Below are 23,134 nucleotides of genomic sequence, written 5' to 3'. Positions count from 1 at the left end.
ATCCCCATTTTACAAATAGGGAAACTGAGGCTGGGCAGATGAACTCTCCTTCCCAAGGTCACACAACCAGGGAATGACAAAGTACAAATTTCTCTCAAAAGCCACAAGGCTACATTGTGAACATTTGGAGGCTTCCTTCAAGGCTTTTTTCTTAGAAATTTTTGAGGAGTTAAGTTTCACCATAGACCGAGTTTGGTAAGCTGGCATCCCAATTTAGATGTATTTCATAGCCCCCATTTCACAAGAGGAAAACTGAGACCCAGGGAGAGGAAGCGACTTGCCCAGGGGCCTGCCACAGCTCATGGGCTGGGAAACACTCTGCAGACACTCCATCTAGGTGGCACTAGGTGGCATGGGAGCTGGAGACAAACACCAGTTCTGCCTGAGGTGTGCAGGGCGATGGCAGAAGGCCAGGGTGGGATCCAGTGTGACCCTGCTCCCCTCTTAACCACATTCACCTCCATTCTCTTCCCCCAGCGAGCTGAGGCTGCCCAGCGAGAGGTAGAAAGTCTTCGGGAACAACTCGCCTCAGTTAACAGCTCTATCCGCCTGGCCTGCTGCTCCCCCCAGGGACCCAGTGGGGTAAGGATGGTGCAGGAGCCAGAGGGAAAGGTTGGGAAAAGCCATGTTGGGGAGTGTGAATATGTGGATGACATTTTGTGGATCAGTCATGTACCTCTGTGTGAAATTAGGCACATGAAAGTGTGTGGATACAGTGGGCATAGCATCTTAATAAGGTCAGTGTATAGTTAACTATAATTACTATGACTTGCTTCACCAGTTGAAGGTCAAAATACAGCCACAGCTCTTTGCAAGCTCAAGCTTCCATGTGTGATTAATAGGAAGTCCAGCATCTTCCTTTGGAGGCTCTCCTTTACCCCAAATTGTCCAAGAATGCCAGCAACTTACTCAGGCCAAAGAGGACCATTTCCATGGCCAGATGCCTGGCAAGACTGGGTGGGAGGGTAAGTTTGAGCTCTAGAACAGCGGTGCAGTTCTGGTAGCTGCCACCAGGTGTCGCCATTGACCACTGGTTCTCAAGTCCTACAAAACCGTAGTAGGACCACTTAACCAAGATCTGAGGTAAACAGTCCTATCAGCCAGTTGGGTCCCAAAACATGCCGGAGTGATTCCAGTAGGCTTTCCCAAACAGCCACATGCTACAAAGCACCAGTCTTTAGTCATCAATCCTGAGGTTCCTGTGTTAAGCCAGCTTAGCGCACCTTTCTCTTAGAGCACCTTGGGGCCGCCTGGGATCCTGGGGTCAGAGGGATTTCAGTCAGAGTCACCCCAATCGATCCCTCTGTCCTGTGTTAAGTAAGAGTCTTCATCGCGGAGCACCTGGCTGTCAGTAGAGCACGCAACTTGATCTCACAGTCATGAGTTCAAGCCCCACACTGGGTGTGGAGCCTACTTAAAAAAAAAAAAAAAAAAAGTCACCATTGCTCCTCTCCCAGGAAGCCTTGGGTTCCTTATGTCAGCTGGTCCACCTTCTTTCCAGATCTGTGCATACCAAAGGATTCGATTCCCGACTCCTTACATGACAACAGGCCTGCTCCAGGGTGATTTGCTGCCTCCCCGCACACGCCTGAAGTGGCCAGCATATGTTTCACCCCACCGGACTCCCTGAAACACTGACCACTGTGCCCGTATCGGTCTTCCTGTTTCAGTGTCGGACTGTGTCTCCCCTGACGTGTGTCACCATGAATGTGTTTATCTGTTTGTGGCCTTTGGGCAGATAACTGTGTCCTTAATCTAACTGTGCCTCAGTTTCCTCACCTGAAAAGTAAGACCTACTTATAGGGCTGTTGAGAGGATTACATGTAAAGTACCTAAAATGGTTTTTGGCTTATAGTCTGAGGTGGTTTTGCCCACATCGCATGTGATCTCTCAGCACACACATGACTCTGTGTGTCACGGTGACATGTCCATGTGCACACATCTCTTTGGTGCCCAGATATTTCTGTGTATCTGCGTGTCAGCACGAGTACTCCAGCAGGTACATGTATCAGGGTGTGCTGTGTGTGTGTCTGTGTCCCAAGAGGCAGTGTGTGTAGACGTCAGTGTGCCTGGATATCAGCACAACACAACAAGCGAGCACGAGAAAGACCAAGAGAAAGAGGGCTCCTGGGGTCGCCTTAGACGGAATTTACCGATGGTTCTTAATTAACCCCTGTGGAACGCGGTAAATGCCTGTGCTAATCAGCCACGGGGAATTTTGCTGGTTTGGGGGGTAAGTTTTTCTGAGCATCACAGTGGCGCTCGATGCTAATTAATTTAATGTGTTAATGGCATCCGCTTCCTGTTTTAATTGGCATTTATCTCCCTGGAAGAATAGCGGGTATTGGTAGTGGTAGGCTGTGTTTTCTGCTCCGTTTTGTTTTTTGTAAGCCTTTTTAGATTCATTTGCAACTGCTTAGAACAAGCTTGACTTCAGGTCCTCTCAAACATAAACTTCTTATTCATCCAGGACAAAGGGACCATTTCCTAAAACCTGGAGAAGCCGTGGGGCTTGGGGCTAGGGGCAAATTAGGAAGAGAAAGGAACCACCGCTCACATGGCCTATGGCTGTGGGGGTCTCAGGTCTAATCCTGAGGGGTCTGCCTGGAATGAGTGGAAATGCCTCCCTGGGATAGGACCTGTGCCTAATTTAGAAACCTAAACCTTGATCTTGATGTTCTCTCAGCTGGGAACACCCAATCCCCACCCTTTCCTCACCAGACTACTTCCCTTTTTTTTGTCCTTTCATAACAGAGGTTTTATTGAAATATAATATGTATAAGGACACATGTGCATATCCTAAGTGTACAGCATGTTGAATTTTTCAGAGATGCCATAACCAGCGTCCAGATCAGCAGGTAGAATGTCCCCAGCCCTCAGAATGCCCCCCTCGGGTCCCCATCCGGGACCTACTCCCCAAGGGAGACACTCTCCTGACTCTTAACCATACAGTTGGGTTTTGCCTGCTTTTGTATCTGGTCAGAGTCAGATCCCGCACACACGCTTTGCGGTCTGGCTCCTTTCCCTTCATATTCTGAGAGCCTGGTCCATGCTGTGTTAGTAGTCGTGGACTATCCGTTTTCAGAGCTGTAGCGTTCTCCATGGTGTGGGTGTGCCACAACCCGATCCTCCCTTCTCTCACTGGAGGGCATCTGGTGGCCAGAGGAGGGTTTCCGGCTTGGGGCTATGACAGAGAGGGCTGCTACGACCGTTAGCTTGGTGTTCACATGTGTGCCTTGTGCGTTGTTCCTGCTTCCCCCCCCACATATGCACCAGGCAGAAGTGCACATATCCACCCTTAGCAGACGCTGCCAAGCAGTTTTCCAAGTCACTAACTTGTTCTTGAACTTCTTCACAGTTTAGACACATCTGCCTCCAGAAAATCTTCCCTACCCACTCTCCCCTCCGCGCCCCAGTTTGAATACTAGAGGGAAGGCGTCCGGGCTGGTAGAACTGGCCTGAGCAAAGGCTCAGAGACAGGAGGAGGAAAGCCAGAGCCTGGAAGGAGGGGCTGAGTCACTCCAGGGAGCATAGCACCAGGGGTGGGGGAGGATGCCAGGGATGGATTTCCCCTTTTGTCTGGGATTCGGTCAGCCCTCCGGCCCCCTGCCCCACACCTCTTAGCCCCTCAAAGCCCCACTTTTTCTGCAGGATAAGGTGAACTTCGCGCTGTGCTCGGGCCCCCGGCTTGAAGCCGCGCTGGCCTCCAAGGATCGGGAGATCCTGCGGCTGCTGAAGGACGTGCAGCACCTCCAGAACTCTCTGCAGGAACTGGAGGAGACCTCGGCCAACCAGATCGCGGACCTGGAGCGGCAGCTCACGGCTAAGTCCGAGGCCATAGAAGTAGGTCTTGGGAGAGGAGGTGTGCAGACAGGAGACGGGCGGGGCGTCCCCCAGGCAGAAGGACGTGGGCCAGCCTGAATCCATCTTTGCTTTCTCCTCTAGAAGCTGGAAGAGAAGCTCCAGGCACAGTCTGACTATGAAGAAATTAAAACAGAGCTGAGGTACCATGGGGAGTGGGGCCCCACCACCCCCAGCCCTCTTCCTGGGTGAGGAGGGGCCCTGGACCTAGTTCATGATCTTCCTTCCTCCCACCACACCCCACTTGGTGATGCCCCTGTCCCTCCCCCAGGGCAGCCTGGGTCTCAGAACTGAACCACACTTGGTTCTTTGCCCTCCAGAGCCACCTATCCGAGAACTTGCGAGGTGGCTCATGGCCCGTGTGGGAACTGGCAGGATGGTACTTGCACTGGATGAGCTCAGACCCGCCCTCAGGGGTTGGTTAAGGCAGCACCCCTCCAGCTATCACGGGAGCCGGCTCACAGCCTGCTACCTGAGCCTGTGGTTGACCCAGGGGCAGTGTTCCGTGGGGCCCCCGGGGTGGGGCCGTTGTTCTCAGTCAGGGAAGAGGAGCCAGAGGAAGTATCTCTCAGACCTCCCCCTCAAGCGCCACGAACCTGACTGGTCTCAGACTCTGCGCTTTCTCTGGCAGCATCCTGAAAGCCATGAAGCTGGCCTCCAGCTCCTGCAGCCTCCCCCAGGTGAGCTTTCCGCCACTGTCCCCACAGTGCAGGCTGCCCTCGGGCCTTCTGCCACCCGTGCCCTCTCAGCCCGGCCTCTTGTCTCCTCAGGGCATGGCCAAGCCCGAAGACTCATTGCTCATGGCAAAGGAGGCCTTCTTCCCCACGCAGAAATTCCTTCTGGAAAAGCCCGGTCTTCTGGCCAGCCCTGGTAGGGGAGACGGGATGTTCTTGGGGCCGAGGGACTATGATAGGGGCTGCCCGTGGGCCTCTGGCCTTCTCTGGGCCCACACACCACTGCTTCCTGTGTGGGCAGGAGAGGGAGGAGGAAAGGGGTGAACATTGAATGGGCGGCTGTGTGGTGGTGCTGCGCTGGGGGTTCCCCTAGGTGAAGCCAGCTGGCAGCGCCCCCCACCCCGAGTGTCCACACACACCTACCCCACACAGCTCACTCAGGCCCTCCCAAGAACCCTCCACAAAAGGCTCCATTCATCCCCGAGTCTCGATGAGCAGCGGGAAGAGGTCACAGGGCACGAGGAGGGCATTCCCATTGTAACCCCCGAAGACATTGCTCTCTCCCCAAATCACCTTCGCTGCTCAGGCCTTCTCCCCACATAGTGGCTCCATGACCTTACAGCTCTGTGGCCCCGGCCAAGACTCTCTGTGCTGCCTCTGTTTCCTCATCTGTGAAATGGGGGCAATAACAGATCTACTCCGTGGGTGCTATTCATCTGGGTAATGCAAGCACATAGGACGTGTAGGAAGAGGAGGGCTGCAAGGTGGGCCAGGAGTGCGCATCCTGCCTCGGTGGGCATTGGTCCCAGCGCACCACCCAGGGGCCAGGGGCTGGCCCGGAACAAGTGCTCAGTGCATGTTAATGTAGGAGGGAAGGGTCCCCAGGACTGGCGTGTGGGCCAGGCCTGCACAGATGGGGATTTGAGGGTCAGAAAATGAGCTCTTGGTACTGCTGGACGCCCAAAGCACTTCTCTCCCCTTCCCCACCTGCCCTCTCCTCCCCTCTCCTCTCCCTGAATTGCTCTCTCATGTATGTGTCTCTCTACCTCCCACTTTCTGTCTCTTTGTCCCTCTGTCTCTTTCTGCCTCTCATTCTGTCTCTGCCTCTGTCTGTGTCTCCCTGGTTTCTTGTTTGCCTGGTGTATGCCTGGTTTCTTGTTTCTCTCTGCCTCTCTGTCTCCCTGTGTCCATTTCTCTGGTATCTTTCTCACTCTCTGTCACTCTCAATATTTCTCTCCCTGTCTCTCTCTCTATCTCTCCTTTCTTCCTCCATCTGTCTGTCTCTCTCGACATTATAGAAGAGGACCCTTCGGAGGACGATTCCATCAAGGACTCTCTGGGCACGGAGCAGTCCTACCCATCCCCTCCGCAGCTCCCGCCACCACCAGGGCCCGAAGACCCCCTATCCCCCAGCCCTGGGCAGCCCCTGCTGGGTCCTGGCCTGGGCCCTGATGGCCCAAGGACTTTCTCACTGTCCCCCTTCCCCAGCTTGGCCTCTGGGGACAGACTAGCAGGGGACGCACTGCTGTCCAAGCACATGATGCCCCCGGCCACCTTTAAGGGGGAGGCAGGCGGCCTGCTGGTGTTCCCCCCGGCCTTCTACGGCACCAAGCCCCCCACGGCTCCTGCCACCCCTGCTCCTGGCCCCGAGCCGCCTGGGGCCCCCGAGCCAGTGGACGGGGGTGGGAGCAGCGCAGCCGGGGCAGGGGCCGGAGCCGAGGAGGAGCAGCTGGACACGGCGGAGATCGCATTCCAGGTGAAGGAGCAGCTGCTCAAACACAACATCGGGCAGCGAGTGTTCGGCCACTATGTGCTGGGGCTGTCACAGGGCTCGGTCAGCGAGATCCTGGCCCGGCCCAAGCCCTGGCGCAAGCTCACGGTGAAGGGCAAGGAGCCCTTCATCAAGATGAAGCAGTTCCTGTCAGATGAGCAGAACGTGCTGGCTCTGAGGACCATCCAGGTGCGGCAGCGAGGTGAGGGCCTGTCCCAGGGCACAGGGGCAGAGGGCACAGGCTCCGGGCTCAGAGCCGGACTCTGCCACCTCTCAGCTGTGTCACCGGGGCAAGTGACTTTACCGCTCTGTGCCTCAGTTTCGCCTTCTATAGAACAAGGAAATATATCCCCTCTCCCTTCTTCCTGGGGCCTGTGGCTACCCCTTGCTCCCAACTTGGCCCTAGTGGGACAACTCAGGCTGATCATGGTGGGAGAAGGCTGGGCCAGGGGCTGCCCTGGCAGGTAGGAACTTCCTGAGGACCTCCAAGCCTCAGCTCACCCATCCGTGAAATGGCCCGGGTTCCTACCAATCTTGCGAGACTTGACTTTTAGGGTATCCTATGTGAATGGCCCAAGGTTTGACCTCCCAAACACACCTGAGTTTGAGTTCCAGCTCTGCCATTCACGCACTAGGTGACCTGGGACGGCTGACTTTAGTTTCTGTGCCTCAGTTTCCCCATCCATCCCCATCTTTCAGGCACCTCTGAGGGTTAAATGAGTAGAAATCATTCAGCACGCCCGCAAAACCTAGTACCTGCTTGAGGACTGTTAGCTGTGGTGGCCATCGTTGTTGTCACCATTATGATTGGTATTATTATTATTAGTTCAAGCCAAAATCATTTGTAGATCCAGCCTGTCACACAGACTGGCTAAGTGGCGGTCTTGCCACACACACTCGAGGTCTGGCCCTCCCTTTCCCAGCCCTGGCCCTGGAGCCCCTGAGGGAGGAAGGGACCCACCCTTCACCCTGCCCAGCTCAAGGGACTGACCCACAGCAGGCAGGTCCCCACGACAGATGCCCCCTTGCCTCCCCCAGGCAGTATCACCCCAAGAATCCGCACACCAGAGACAGGCTCGGATGACGCCATCAAGAGCATCCTGGAACAGGCCAAGAAGGAGATCGAGTCCCAGAAGGGGGGTGAGTGTCACTGCCCCAGGCGGGGCCTGAGGCCTCCAGGACCTGCCCTGAGCAGGAGCTGAACCCTTGCCCGCCTTCATCCACAACAGCCGGGATTCCAAGCAGGTCAGAACCTCTTCGCCAACCAGCCTGCAGCCATGTGAGGCCTGGAAGGCACTGGGTCCCTGTTAGTGTGGGAGCCACTAGCCACGTGTGACTATTTCCACTCAAATTACTGGAAATTAACTAAAATTACAGCTTCAGTTTTCGGCACAGTGACGAGTGGCAGCTGTATGGGACAGCCCAGCTACTGCCACCACCCCGCTCTGGATTGTCCCGGGGGCTTCGACTTTGAAGAGACTCGGTGATCCGTAATCACACAGGAACTCTGTCAAAAGTCACAGGTCCGCAGTCAGCCTCACGGGGCAACAGGGCCGCGTTCCTTCTGGAGGCTCCAGGGGAGAATCCATTTCCTTACCTTTTCCAGCTTCTAGAGGCGCCCACAGCCCTTCCCCTGTGGCCCCTCCTGCATCCTCAAGGCCAGCAGCATAGCAATTTCCGCTCTGCCTCTGATCTTCCTGTTTCCCTCTCACAAGCACCCCTGTGATGATGTGTGGCCGGCCCATGTAGCCCAGGATCGTCTCCCATCTCAAGATCCTTAACTTGATCCCATCTGCAGAATCCTCTTTGTCATGTGAAGTAGCATAGTCTGGGCCCAGGGATAGGGATACCATTGGGACCCCATTATTCAGCCAAACAGAGTGTACTTTCTCCAGCAGCCCCTCAAACACAGGATCCCCCAGGACTCCCCCCACCAGGCCCTCTGACTTTCCTACCCTTCCTAGATGAGTTAGTCCATTCCTAGAAGTTCCACCAACACCCAAAACACCCCCTCTCCAGGCCACACCTCTCGAGAGTTCCAGAGCCCTACACCAACTGCTAGCTGGACATATCCACCAGGGTCCTCCAATGGCATCTCAGACTCAGCGTATCTGAGATGGAACTTACTGTCTTCCCTTACCCCTCACTCACTCCCCATACCCACCAGCTCAAGGCTGGGAACCTGTCACAGATGGTGCCTGGCACCCAGGTGGCGTGAGCAGCTCTCCTAGACTACCATCATCTTCACTTGCTGGAACTGTCTCACTAGCCTCTTCACTGGTCTTACCAATGATATTCTAGGTCCCGGTGTAGCCCATTCTCCACAGAGGCCAGAGGGATCTTTCTAGAGCAGACAAATGGGCATGTCACTACTCCCCTTCCACAGCTCCCCATTCCCCTAAGATAAAAATGCCAACTCCTCAACAAAGCCCCAGACCCTAAGGTCTTGACTTCTCCTGACTACCTATACCTCTCGAACAAACTGCTTATAGCCACGTCCACTCTCCTGCTGTTCCCTGTGCCCCTAATGCAATCCTCACCCCTGGCCAACTCCTGCTCATTCTCAACAGTTCAACTCAAAGTCGCCTCGTCTAGGAAACCACCCACCCCCATCCAGATGGATTGGATACTGACCCTCCTTGGATTCCCCGTAATCACCTACATTGCTTGATGCAATGCAGCCAGAGTGGCCAGGCTGCAAATTTTGCCTCTTCTGTTTATTAGCCGTGTGACCTTGGGCAAGTTTCTTAGCCTCTCTGTGCCTCAATTTTCTCATATTTAAAATGGGCACAATATCAGTACTCCTTTCTTAAGGCTGTATAAGGTCAAATGAAATCAGTCCTGACAAGCACTCAGCCTGGGGGCCTGGCATGTAGAAGGTCCCCCTGAAAATGTAGCTATCATTACAGGTAATGTTACATTTTTCTATCTGTTGTTACATTTGTTCAAGTTACAAATACTTCTGCTGATACGTCTGTCCCCCCTACCCATCTGTCAGAGGGCTTTTTGCCGCAAGGGGCGGAGTGGCCTCCCTCCTGCTCCCAGCACTGCTGCTGACTTTGAACCTGATGCTGGCTTTCACGTTCCCACTTTGTGGTGTCTGCTGCCCCTTGGTGGCAAATTGGAGCAAACTGTCCCGATTCCCCAGCGTCTGAATGTGGCTGGGAGCCAAGTGTTCAGCAAGGGCCCGTTCTCCTGCCAGGTCCCTGGGAGGGACAGAGGATCTCGCCCCAGGACCCTACACTGCCCCACCCAAATAATCCTCTGAGGCCCTGCTGTGTACAGCTGATTTCTTTATTGAGCTCCTGTGCAGGAGAGGCAGTCATTCCATAAACATTGGCTAAGCATCTCCTGCATACTGGACATGAGGTACAGCTGCAGACAAGACATAGTACTGGAGTGTAAAGAACCATGAGAAACAGATTCATCAAACTCTCCCACTAAATAAACAGGACAGCTGAGAGCAGAGAGGGGGAGACATGCTCGCAGTTGCACAGAGACCAAGGGAGAACCCAGGTCTCCTGACTCCCTGTACAGTACGCTCCCACAGGTGGGGGTGGGGGGTGTCAGAAAGAAGACAGCAGAGAAATCAAAAAGGCAACATTAGGGGGCGCCTGGGTAGCTCAATTGGTTAAGTGTCCGGCTCTTGATTTGGGGCTCAGCTCATGATCTCAAGGTAGTGAGATGGAGCCTGCTTAAGATTCTCTCTCCCCCTGCCCCTCCCTGCCCATGCACAGTCCCTGTCTCTAAAAACTACTAATAATAAGACAAAAATATCGGGCAACATCACAGCAGAGTGGGCCAGCCAGGGGGGGTTCCATTCAGGGTCTCTGAAGAGGTAGCAAGAGACAGAAATGTCCAGGTGATTGCTCCACACCGCTGACAAGAGTGGATGCTACGAAGAGAGCACGGAGCAGACCCCCAGGGAGGACAAGCGCATGCTGACTGCTAACTCAAAAGCTCCACTCTCGGAATTGAAGAAAAACTACCCAGGATGGGGGCAGAGATTTATATACAAGCTGTTCCTTTATCGGGGTTCACATCAGTGACCAAATAGAAACAGCATGAGTGTCCCGCAGTGGGGGATCAGGTAAACACAGCAGAGAATATCTCTTCAAGTGGCAGAGGCAGCCGTAAGAGGTAGAACTTTGAGTCATGAGAAAACATGCTCGTGTTGATACTAAGTGGGGATGCGCCAGGCTGCGATCCCACATCAAGCATGATCTCCCCCACGTGTGTGAGATTAGAAAGCAGAGCAGAAGGCAATACGTGAGGCTATTCCGTGTGATTGCCTTTGGCAGAGAGATTAACTTCATTTAACCACTTTGCTGCAGTATCTTCACAGTATCTCCAAAGCATGCTTTGACTGATGCTGTGAACACCTTTGCCCGTCAAGCCATGCCCTGACCGTGGGCCTCTGGCCACCCTGTGTCATCCTCCCGACAGGTGAGCCCAAGAACGCGACAGCCCCACTCAGCATCACCAACGGCACAGCCCCTGCCAGCACGTCAGAAGATGCCATCAAGAACATTCTGGAGCAAGCACGCCGCGAGATGCAGGCACAACAGCAGGCACTGCTGGAGATGGAGGCCGGGCCCCGGGGCCGTTCGGTCCCTCCCTCGCCCCCAGAGCGGCCCTCACTGGCTGCTGTGAGCCAGAATGGGGCCCCGACCTACGTCAAGCAGGAGGACAGCAGTGGCGGCGGTGGCGGGGGAACCAGCAGTAGTGCCACACAGACGTCCCTCACGGTCCTGTCCCCCGCGGCCTTCGTCCAGAGCATCATCCGGAAGGTCAAGTCGGAGATCGGAGACGCCGGCTACTTTGACCACCACTGGGCCTCGGACCGTGGCCTGCTCAGCCGCCCCTATGCCTCCGTCTCGCCCTCCCTGTCCTCCTCCTCCTCCAGCTATTCTGGACAGCCCAACGGGAGGGCCTGGCCCCGTGGGGATGAGGCCCCCACAGCCCCTGAGGACGAGTCAGCGGGGGGCGAGGAGGAGCCCCCCAGGGTGGGCGAGCTGAAGTCTGAAGGGGGCGTCCCCGAGGCAGGCAGCGGTGGGCGGCTGGCCTACTACCCCGCGTACGTGCCCCGCACGCTGAAGCCCACCGTGCCGCCCCTGACCCCCGAGCAGTACGAGCTTTACATGTACCGGGAGGTGGACACCCTGGAGCTGACACGCCAGGTCAAGGAGAAGCTAGCCAAGAACGGAATCTGCCAGAGGATCTTTGGGGAGAAGGTGAAGACAGTGGGGCCCACCTCCAAGGAGCTCAGGGGGCCATGGGGCCCATGGGACCTGGGGAGGGAGGACCACCTGAGGACCCAGCCCCCAGCGCTTGTGGTTTGGAAAGAGAGGTTGTGTGTATGAACAGGAGCAAGGCAAAAGCAGGATTCGAACCCAGGTCTGCCTGACCCAGACCGTTTTTCCTGCATCCACCTGTCTCTGGGTCCTGTGGGAAGAGAGCCATAGGCAGGACTGACATTCAGTCCTGTGGTTGTTCAAACAGTGAAATGTTTCTGTCTGGTTAGGAATAGCTACTTATCTCCCATCCTCCAGAACCCTCCATCCCTCCCAATGATCTGCCCACTAAAGGGTTAAGGCTCAGCCCAGCAAAGGGTGCCCTGCAGTGCCAGTGGTTAAGTAGTTTTTAACAGCACCTCTGCCTACAGTAGAGGAGCAGGGAAAGGGTCAGGTGAGCTGAGAGATAGGAGTGACCTAAGTGGAAGCACAGGAGGATTCCCTGGAGGAGGAGGCGTTTGAGGGCTCTTAAAGTCAGGAAGGATTCTTACATGCAGGGATCATCTGGAAGGGCACTGTCGATGGGGGGCGTGGCCCAGCCACACGGCAGGCACCTGGGAGATAAAGAACAATCAAGGCAGCCCTGGTCTCCCAGAGAATCAGAGTGAACAGTGGTCTCTACAGAGGGAGGGAGGGAGGGGAGGCCCGGGGATGGCCCAGGAGCCTGCCTCCCTACCCTTCCTGCCCCACCCATCCCCAGGTGCTGGGCCTGTCCCAGGGCAGCGTGAGCGACATGCTGTCCCGGCCGAAGCCCTGGAGCAAGCTGACGCAGAAGGGGCGAGAGCCCTTCATCCGCATGCAGCTGTGGCTCTCGGACCAGCTCGGCCAGGCCGTCAGCCAGCAGCCCAGCGCCTCCCAGGGTGAGTGTGGTCGGGGCCCTCTCGCAGGATGCTGCCTGCCCCCCAGAACTGCCATTCCCAGCAGCCATTACTTCTCTCTGGAAGACAGCAGGGCTATCCTTCCTCCAACCAGAGGAATGCCCTCTGTTGGTGGTTTAGACTCTATGCCTAGAGCAAGTGGAGGGAATACTTAGCGTGTGGAGCTGGGGCCACGCCCTCCCATCCCCTGACCAGAATCACTGATTGATCTCTTTTTCCCAGCGAGGCAACACGCAGCCTCAGAAGCCTTAGCACAGAGATTTGGGCTGTTACCCGTCCATTAGTGATGCACAGGCAGGGTGAGGTCTGAACATTGCCCGGGTGAGGAAACTGAGGCTCGGAGAGTTGCCCAACGTCACAGAGCAGAGATGGCAGCATGGAGTCTGGGGAGGGACTCTAGGAAGCCCTCGCTCCCTCCCTTGCAGCGCCCAGTGGGCAGGTCAGTTGGAGTCCGGATGAAGTGCAGGGATCAACAGACAACAAAGCATCCCAGGTGATGGTGTTTATAGCAGAAGTTCATGGCCAGAAGACAAGACAGCACACTGTTGCCGCATTGGCTACAAGCCTGTGCATTAAAATGTCAAAAAGAGGGACACCTGACTGCTTCCATCGGTAGAGCATGTGACTCTTGATCTCAGGGTCATGAGTTCAAGCCCCATGTTGGGCATAGAGCTTACTGGGGGGAAAAAAAAAGTCAAAAAGAGCCACCACTCTCCAGCATGGGAAGAGGGGTTCCATGGGGGAGGAGAGGGCTCTAGCTGTCTCGGTGGCTTTTTGTCTTTAAAAGAAACAGGGAGATTTGAAGCAAATAAGGGCGTATTAACATCTATTAAGGGCATGGACCCGGGGAAGGGAAGGGGGATTGATGTTTTCTTTTCAGCATATTTCTGTACTTTGAAATATTTTATATTTATAATTTTTGATTGAAAAACCCTGCTCCATGAGGCAGTTGTGAGACTGATGCTGCCGTTCTAATGACAGCTGCCGTTGGTCACACCCAAGGCTGGGCACTTGCAGTAGCTTCTTTAATCCTCACATCAGTCTTCACTGGAAGAATTATTTGTCATTCCCACCTTCCAGAAGAAGAAACGGATGGTCTGAGTAGTACAAGGATGTGCCCAAGGTCACTGGCCAGTTAGTGGCAGAGCCAGGATCAGAATGCAAGGCTTTCAGCCACTAGGGTCCCTAGGAGCGCCTACCCCAGAGCCCATAGCTGTGAAAGAGTTCTCATCCCTGTGTCATGTTGTGTTGTATTGTAATTAATCTGTTCATTGTTGTAAAACTCACATCACGTAAAATTTACCATTTGAACCGCCTCAAAAGTGTACAATTCAGTGGCATGTAGTGCATTCAAAACTTTGTGCAACCCCCAGCTCTCCAGCACCCCTGGACATTCTTAGCCCCCCAAAAGGAACCCTGTGTGCATTAATCAGTCGTGCCCACCCAGCCCTCCCCCAGGCTCGGGAACCACCAGCCTGCTTCCTGTCAGTGTGGATTTGCCTTTGCTGGCCGTTCAGGTCAATGGAATCGTACGCTATGGGGCCTTTTGTGTCTGGCTTCTTTCACCGAACATCATGTTCTCCAAGCTCATCCCTGTTGTAACCTGTCTCAGTACTTCCTGTTTGTGGCCGAATGATATGTCCATGTGTGGCTAGGCCGCCTTTTGGCTACTGTGACTAATGCTGCTGTGAACTTCACGTACCTGTTTTGAATACCTGTTTTTGATTCCTTTGGATACATACCTCAGAGCGGAATTGCTAGGTCGGGTGATAATTCTGGAACTTACTGAGGACCTTCCAAACTGTGCCCCATAGTGACCACAAACGCACCATTTTACACTCCAGGCAGCAGTGGGGGGGGGGGTCCTATTTCTTTCCATCCTCGCCAGCACCTGCCGTTCTCCGTGTTTGACTGAATCTGTCCCTGTGGGTATGAGTGGGCATCTCGTTGCAGTTCTGGTTTGCATTTGCCCAGTGTCAGATTGTTTGGGTTTTTCAAAACATCTTTGTTGTGTAAGGATAGGGTTAGGCTAAGATAGTCAAGAGTGGTGTTCCTGGTGGAAGAAACAGCACAAGCAAAGGCTAGGAAAAAGGATCCTTCACAGATTAGGAAAGGAGTGAGGTCCGGTGAGCATGGACACCTTGTCCCCTCCCCCCTCCCCCAGAGACCAGGAAGCCAGGGCCCATGTTCGTGGAGGCAGAGATGTGAGCAGTGGCTGCTGGCTCGGTGGGGGGTGGCTGATCCAGCCAAGGCCCCCACAGCCACCAGCTGTCCACAGCCTAGAGGAAGGAGAGGATCCATTGCCCACAAGGTCCCGCATAGTCTGGCCATGGGGTTGGGTATGGACCATCCATGGCCCAGGGAGTTGGGGGTGAGCCTGATGCCAGGGGAGGCTTCCAAAGTCTGGCCTCCCCAACACCAGCTGCCCGCCAGCAGAGCCTGGTTCAGTGTTGGGTTCTTAGCACTGCCCACAGTGGTCAACATGGGCACTACGGCCATTTGTGTCTGAGGCTTCTTCTCAGAATTCTCTAGCTCCCCCAGAGCAGTCTCTGACTCCCCGACCCCCGCCCACCTGAGTCTCTCCCACCATCATTGTTGTTTCTCTCCCCCTCCCTTGTCTTTCTCACTGCCTTTCTCATGTGTCTCTTTGTCCCAGTCTCTCTCCACCCCAGCCCCTTCTTTCCCTGTCCCTCTCTACCACTCTGTGCCTGTCCCTACCCCATGTCCCCCTGTCACTCCATCTCTCTCCTTCCATCTCTCCCTCACTGTCTCTCTCCATCATGACCACTGTCCTGTTTGCCCAGGACACGGGACTTTCTATACTACAACCAGCACAGTCCTGGGCAAACAGGTATTACCCTGCTCTCCCAGCTGTGCCCCGCCAACATCCCTGTCCAACACCCTTGCTCAGGCCCCAGCCCGCCTGACTGTTCATGTTCAACCCCTGGCCCCTTATGATTAGTGTGTTCCTCCTGATAGAGTTGATTTCTGAATCTTTCAATAATTTTATTAGAAGTGGTCCTCGGAATCTGAGTAGTCAGAAAAGGCTGACGTTCTGCCTGGAGGCTGGCTGATTTCGGGCTTATAATCGGGGTCTCCCTCCATCGCCTCATCCCGCTCCCCCTCTAGTTGGAAATCTGGCCCTTTAGGAGGGGGTGCAGGTGTTCCAAGAGGCAGATGCCTTTGGAGACCCCCGATTCTCCTCCAGCTGAGCCCAGCTCCTCTCCTATACCCGTGATGGATGGACTCTTGAAACAGCCTCTTGCTTTCCCAGGCTGGCCCTTCCCCACCAGCTCTGTATCTCTGCTGGTGACAGTTGGCGGGGGGGGGGGGGGGGAACACATCATCTCCAGCATCACACAGAGGCCACCTGGATGACCAGAATCAGTCTGATTCGGAGCCGGGGAACAGCAGTGTCTTCATGATGCCCAGTGTGGGCTGCCAGCTCCATGGGGCTGTGATGCCACTGCTCAGAACTTTGAGGGTTCACCTTGCACCCTGTGAGGGTACACAGGGGTCCTGTTTCAAAACTTACTTATTTTATTTATTCACTCAGCGGACCTGCCCAGTGCCTCCTTCCTCCCCACCCTCTAAAACTCACCCATGACTAATGTGTGTTCCCAGCCTGCCAGGGACTTATAGTGGATGAGAAGACAGTGTCAGATATAAGCAGATCTCAGCTTGCCACTAGTCCCTGTGTGACCTTGGACACATTGCCTAACAGCCCTGATCCTCAGTTTCCTCCTCTACAAAATGGGGTGACATGGTAGCTACCTCCTAGAGATGCTATGAAGGTCACTTGAGATCACATAGCATTATGCAGGGCATGTGATAAGTACCCAATAAAAAGAAGTTTTACTAATTATTATCATCATCGCTGTCATCAGGTAGGGGTGAGATCTGGCACAAGAAGGAAATTTCAGCGAAGTGTAACAGTGTAGTCAAGGTGTACCTCGGAGAAGGGGTGTTGGGGACTGGGTTTTGAAGGATGCATAGGAGGTCAAGGCTAGGGAGAAGACCTTCAGGATGGCAAAGTCATAGGGGCATAGAAGAGCCTAGGAGGTTTGGGGCGGGCGGTGGTGGGTGGGTGAATGGGGCTGTGAGAGTAGCTCCAGGTCTGTGTGGTTGGTCCCTCCAAGAGAGCCCAGAGCCTTAAACTCTAGAACAGGGAGAACTCGTTTCTCGTGCAAAGGTCAATAAGGAGCCGTTTCAGATTCTGGAACACGGTAATCCACCTGCTCTCCACAGGGAAGGAAGAACCCATCCAGAGCAGAGGCTCCGAATATTCTTTCTAGAATCAAAGCCACTACAGGATGGCTGTGGGACACTTTTCACTTTCTAGGCATCATACATTTTTATACTTAGTGAATTTCTGGCTGGTAGCAGCCAAATGTCTTGAAGAAGAGGTACCTGTTTCTAATTTGCTGGAAGGTGCCATGTGGACCAGCACTGGGATTCCTTGAACCTCCACCTTGGTCCCACCCCTTTAAGGGCATCAGCTCAGGCCCCTCCCCTACCTCCCGGGATAGACGGGAGGCTCAGTTCATGCCCAAAAGCCCAGTGGGTGGGTGACTGCTCAGGCGGTGGCCTCTTGATGGCCCCGAGGAGGGCTGCTGTAGACATAGTGCCACGTGCTCTGTGGTGCCATGTAACAGATTCAGGGGTTGGGGGTTTGGCAAGGTCATCCCACCCAACGAGTCTACCAAATGGCTTTTGCCAGATGAAAACTGTAGCTTATGAACTCAGTTTTTAAATATGCCAGTGTACCATGGACATCTTTTTCTTTTTTCAGCTTTATTAAGATACATTTGACATAGTAACATTGTATAAGTTTAAAGTATACAATGTGATGGTTTTTTGTGGGTTTTTTTTTAAGATTTTATTTATTTATTTGACAGAGAGACAGCGAGAGAGGGAACACAAACAGGGGGAGTGGGAGATGGAGAAGCAGGCTTCCTGAGGAGCAGGGAGCCTGTTATGGGACTCGATCCCAGGACTCTGGGATCATGACCTGAGCTGAAGGCAGACGCTTAATGACTGAGCCACCCAGGCACCCATAAAATGTGATGGTTTAATAGGCATATATATTGCAAATATTTACCACAGTAAGACTACCTAACACATCCTTCACCTCACATAATTACCATTTTGTTATGTCAGGAGGAGTGAAGTTCTCCTATAGCCGAGTGTCAAGTATATAATGCCGAATTGATCCCCACAGTCACCACACTGCACATTAGATCCCCAGAACGACTCTTACTCTGTGGACAGCTTTTCATTACATCCTTTTTCATTGCTTCTGGGAATCACCATATTTTATTCCATTAATCTCTCTCAGTTGGGTTTATAAAAAGGGTTCCCAACTTACTTTTTGGAACTTTTCATTTTTGAAGTAATTTCTAATTAATTGAAAAGTTGAAACAATAGGACCACGGACTCCCTGTACCCCCCACACAGACTCACCAGTTGCTAATTTTGCCACGTTTGTGCCCTTTCGCTCCTGACCATTGGAGAGGTTAGTTCACTTCGTGTCCCTTTATCCCTAAATACTTTAACAAAGCATTTCCCGAGAACAAGAAAGCTGACAATGGTACGATACCATTAATGTAGCCCACTACCTATGTTCAGGTTTCTTTGGTTGTCCCAATAACAACCTTTATATCATTTTTTAAAGTAAACTCTGTGCCCAACTTAGGGCTTGAACTCACAACCCCCAGATCAAGAGTCACGTGCTCCACGGACTGAGCCGGCCAGGCTCCCACCCCATCCTTTATATAATTTTGTTTCTCCCTGTCCAGGATCAGATTCAGGAACCCTTGTATCTTGTAGTCGTGTCTCTCTAGTCTCCCAATTTGAACAGTCTTCTGCCTCCGTTTGTTTTCCAATTTTGACATTTCTGAATTATTCTACAGACTGTCTCAGTCTGGCTTTGTCGGCTGCCTCCGTGTGATTAGGTTCAGGCCACATTCAGAGCAGGACTGTCACAGAGGTGACACTGTGTCCTTCTCACTCCATTGCATCAGGAGGCACCAACTGTTGATTTGTCCTTCGATTGGTGATGTTACCTTTGGTCCTTTGGTTAAGGGGATGTCTGCCAAGTAGCTGTGCTGGAGAGTTACTATCTTTCCCTTTGTAATTAATAAGTATCTTACAGGGAGATACTTTGAGACCATGTAAATACCCTACTCTTCATCAGCCTCTCATCTAGTTTTTGCATCCAGGATGGTTGCCCACATTGGCTCCAGCACACAAACACCCAAACCCTGTGTGTCTGTTCCAAATGGCAGTAACTGCCTTCTCTGTCTCTCTGTGGCCCACAGCTAGTCCCACGGAACCGAGGTCCTCGCCATCGCCACCCCCTAGCCCCACAGAGCCGGAGAGGAGCTCCCAGGAGCCCTTGATCCTGGCACTGGAGGGCAGCAAGGAGAACCAGCAGCCGGAGGGACGCTCCAGCTCCTCGCTGGGGGGGAAGATGTACTCGGGCAGCCAGACCACGGGGGGCATCCAGGAGATTGTGGCCATGTCCCCCGAGCTGGACACATACTCCATTACCAAGAGAGTCAAAGAGGTCCTCACAGACAACAACCTAGGTACGGGGTGGTGGGAATCAGGTATGCTGCCCTCCTCCCCGGGTTGGCTCTTACTTGCCTTGAGCTAAGTGCCCACAATGAGATCCTGGGGTCCAGGGTCCAGCCTGCAGGAGCCCATCAGCCCACGGGTATCCAGGATCCTCCAGAAGGCATCTGACTCTGACCCTAGAGTAGGACAGAGGGGGGTGAGTACAGGTCTGATGTGACCTGAAATCCTCAGCCCATAGTGATAGTGACACTCTAGCACAATCCTGACCCAGTGCCCAACCCCTTACCCTCAGGGGACACAGAGGAGAACCCTGTTCTAGGGCTCTTTCACTCTATGGATCACGAACTCCTCTGAGTCTCCACTGTGGGTCGTGCCCCTGTCCCAGAGGGATGCACACAAAACCCAGATTCTTCACTACAATTTCTATTGGAAAATTAAGACATGTTCTTTATTTCAAAATACCAAACAGTGCAGAAAAAGAAAAAAGACTAAAAAGTAAGTAAAACTCCCCAAGCCCCCAATCATACTCCATAATTTTTATATATATTTGATTCTTTCTGAAAACATGCAAGAATATATGTATACCTGATTTTTTACATATTTTCTGTGTAGATGAATTTACATGTATACTGTCCTATAACCTGCTTTTTAAAAGTGAACCCTGTTTTGTGGACACCCTTCCACATTAGAATGACCAGAAAGTCTTCTTCCCTGTGGCCAAGTGTTGCAGGCCAGGGATCCCCACATTTCTGACCCATTTGATGGGCATTTGCTTATTTCCAGTTTCCTTCTGCCTCTGAAACCACATCAGTATGTGTCTTTGTGCCTTGAGCAAACACAACTGGAGGGAATTGCAGGGTCAGAGAATATGCACATTGAAAATTTTGATGCCGTCTGTCAGATTACTTTCTAATGAGGTGACAGTAATTTGTACACACGAAGTTTTCTGACCTATTCGGGGATCTCCTAGGAGTAAAGTTTCCTTCACTGAATTATGAAAGCATTTTTGTTGGGAACTGTCAGGTCCCTTACCCCCAACCTCCTATTTTGCAGAAAATTTCCCTCCAAACTCCTACTGGGTGGTCCCTCTGAGTTCATGGAGATGTCCCAGGTTCTCCTCTATTTCTTGTCTCTCCTGGGCACACTGGGCCTGGCCTGGGATAACAGGTTGCCCTCCCCTGTCCCTAGGGCAGCGGCTGTTCGGGGAGAGCATCCTGGGGCTGACACAGGGCTCCGTGTCTGACCTGCTGTCCCGCCCCAAACCCTGGCACAAGCTGAGCTTGAAGGGACGGGAGCCCTTTGTACGCATGCAGCTGTGGCTCAACGACCCCCAGAATGTGGAGAAGCTGAGGGACATGAAGAAGCTGGAGAAGAAAGGTGAGCGCTGGGTACTCTGGGCATGGCTTCAGGTTTTTGCTTTGGAACCATATCTAGTTGTAACCCAAGGAAAGCCAGGGCTCCAAGGATCCCATCTCAGCCGAGTGTGGGCCTGCAAAACACAGCCATCCCCCAGCACATAACTGAAAGCAACCAAACCATTTACTGTTTCTCCCATGAAAACCCCAATACCCCACCTCTCTCAGCATCCTTCCTTACACCCGTAGCTGCTTCGAGGTCTTTTGTCAGCCCCAACCGTGTATTCCCCAGAATGCTCTCTGTCCAATTCCCCTTAGCCTGTCACCCAGACTCTACACAACACGGCACAAAAGTGGCCCAGCAGACAGGAATTCTCCCTCCTGGGGGTGGGCGAGAAGATTGCAAATTCTTCCGTCATCCACTGTTATATCCCTGAAAAACTGAGCCGACATTGAGCACCTGCTGTGTGCCCACCCAGTCTCGTGCTGTGCCAAAGGGAGTCTAAAAAAAGCTCAAGGTTGGGAGGTGAGATAAAACCAGCTGGAAAGCTGTCACCCAGGGCAGCAAGGCAGTACCCGGTGAGGGCGCAGGGCCAAGCCAGGCTGCCAAGGGCACACGAGCTTTTGGCATGAGACAATTCTGCAACTGAGAACTGACCCACCCCTTCCTGGCTCTGTGACCTTGGGCAAGTTGCTCCCTCTCTCTGTGCCTCATGCTGCTTCATCTGAAGAGAAGAGCCTCAGGGCATTGCTGGGGGGATTGAATTACACCCTCTATTCTGAAGCAGGCTTCTCTTCCCCCATTTTGGAGATTTGGGATGGAGATGCACCATGCAGTAACAGGGGTCCATTACATGAATGTCCTGCCCTCGCCCCCAAGACTGTAGTGCCCTTCAGTGACCCTTCTGTCAACCAAGAGAACACGGCATAGCCCCCGGTGTTGAACACTCCCTTCTGTGAGGGTCCAGCCACGCTCTCTGCATGCTAACGACCAGACCAGACGTCAGGGGCAGGTGTAGGCAGACCAGCGTCTCCGCGCAGGGTTTGGAAGTATGTGGAAACCCAGCTTGGAGGGAGGAAAGGATGAGACTGGCATTGTGGCCCTGAGCGTGGGGCGCGAGCTGGGAGCCGCCCCCACCCCCTGCTCCTGCCAACACTAGGGGCCTGGCCTCTGGTCGGCACCCCCTCAGCGCTTCCTCCCCCCGCCCCAACCCGCCCCAGCCTACCTCAAGCGCAGGTACGGCCTCATCAGCACCGGCTCCGACAGCGAGTCCCCGGCCACCCGCTCCGAGTGCCCCAGCCCCTGTCTGCAGCCCCAGGACCTGAGCCTCCTTCAAATCAAGAAGCCCCGAGTGGTGCTGGCGCCCGAGGAGAAGGAGGCGCTGAAGAAGGCTTACCAGCTGGAGCCCTACCCCTCCCAGCAGACCATCGAGCTCCTCTCCTTCCAGCTCAACCTCAAGACCAATACCGTCATCAACTGGTTCCACAACTACAGGTGCGGCGCGGGGCGTGTCCGCTGGGAGGGGGGCGGTGCCGGCGCGACCCGGCCCCATCGCAGGCCCAGGGGGAACCCAGCTCGGCCTGTGGGCGGGTGGGCGGGGGGTGCGGGGACCATCGCAGCCCAGTGTTTAGATTCAGAGTCAGGCAAACCCGGGTATAAACCCCAGTCCCAGCATTTCCAGCTGTGAGCACCTGAGCGCGTCGCTTCAGCTCCCTGAGTCGTAGTCTCCTGACCTACAAAATGGGAACCATATTGGGATTTGCTTCCTGGATTTGAGGATTAATTCAGGGGGCTACCATATTTACAGAACATGCTGGCCACATGGTACAGGGTAGCTGATGATATTGGTGTCACCTGTCTGAATTATTGCTTCAACCCAGTTTGCATTTGCCTCTGTGAAGAGGCGGGGAATGGTGTTGGGGGCACAGGCCCGAGAAGCCCTAACTACCCACTGAGCCTCATATGGGAGCCCTGATTTGGGGCTTCTGGCCTCTCCCACTCCTGAGGCCAAAGGAGAACCCTCAGTCTCCTTAGTCTCGCCTGCCCGGGGGAGTGGGTGATTCCTATTTCTGTGGCTACCTCCCATTCATTGCTCCCTAGTCTTGGGGGTCACTGGTCTCTAGTGGCTGAAGTTCCTGGGAGTTAAGTCCCGGGGCTGGCTGGGGGCGGTGACTGGTTCAGCAATGCCCAAGAAGATGGCAGAGGGGCTTTCTAAGCTCAGCAGAGAGCCCTGCGGGGAAGGCTTGATGGGATTCCGTCTCTGAGCCTCCCTCCCCAGCCAAGCTTCCTGAACGGGAAGGGTCTCTGGTGTCCATGCAGTGCCAGAGAGAGTCCCTCCACGTGTTCTAGGGGGCCGGGAGATGGTTTCTTGCTCCCCAAGGGAAAAGAGGAAGGAGGAGCCTGGAAAGGTGGAACGTTTGAAATCTCCTCTCCACAGCCCAGGCCAGGGCACCTCAATGATTTGAGCTCAGTCTCACCTTGGCTGTGTGTTCTTGGGAGAGTCACTGTACTTCTCTGAGTCTCATCCCTGTTTACAGACAAGGCAGACAAGGAATCTAATACCCCACAGTGCTGAATCAAGGAGTGAATGAAAAAACTTTAGACATAAAAATATTGTGAAATATTTCTGCTTTTGATCAGACTCAGGGCCTTCCAAACAGCAAATGACATAGGTCCCTAAATCCTCACGTCCTCCTTCCCTACCTGGGTGATATGTGGATG

The 23,134-nt window shown here is 53.8% G+C and overlaps 1 protein-coding gene across 4 annotated transcripts in view; it reads left to right on the top strand.

Annotated features, from left to right (window-relative positions):
• The window catches only part of CUX2 (cut like homeobox 2), a 254,098-nt gene that overhangs the window by 225,304 nt on the left and 5,660 nt on the right, over positions 1–23,134 (top strand). For 3 of the 4 annotated variants that reach the window (XM_032876295.1, XM_032876294.1, XM_032876291.1), the window contains 12 exons: positions 478–582; positions 3,652–3,843; positions 3,946–4,004; positions 4,493–4,541; positions 4,611–4,731; positions 5,834–6,508; positions 7,345–7,446; positions 10,753–11,540; positions 12,301–12,460; positions 18,799–19,068; positions 20,246–20,434; positions 21,634–21,907. In XM_032876295.1, the coding sequence (XP_032732186.1) occupies positions 478–582; positions 3,652–3,843; positions 3,946–4,004; positions 4,493–4,541; positions 4,611–4,731; positions 5,834–6,508; positions 7,345–7,446; positions 10,753–11,540; positions 12,301–12,460; positions 18,799–19,068; positions 20,246–20,434; positions 21,634–21,907 (2,984 nt within the window). The remainder of the gene's footprint in view (positions 1–477; positions 583–3,651; positions 3,844–3,945; positions 4,005–4,492; positions 4,542–4,610; positions 4,732–5,833; positions 6,509–7,344; positions 7,447–10,752; positions 11,541–12,300; positions 12,461–18,798; positions 19,069–20,245; positions 20,435–21,633; positions 21,908–23,134) is intronic. The other variant, XM_032876293.1, reaches the window with a different exon arrangement.

Source organism: Lontra canadensis, unplaced genomic scaffold (genome assembly GCF_010015895.1).
Source record: "Lontra canadensis isolate GAN:19392208 unplaced genomic scaffold, GSC_riverotter_1.0 scaffold58, whole genome shotgun sequence".
NCBI classification, from domain to species: domain Eukaryota; kingdom Metazoa; phylum Chordata; class Mammalia; order Carnivora; family Mustelidae; genus Lontra; species Lontra canadensis.
Note: the sequence above shows the minus strand (reverse complement) of the source record. Positions and strands in the feature narration are given on the sequence as shown.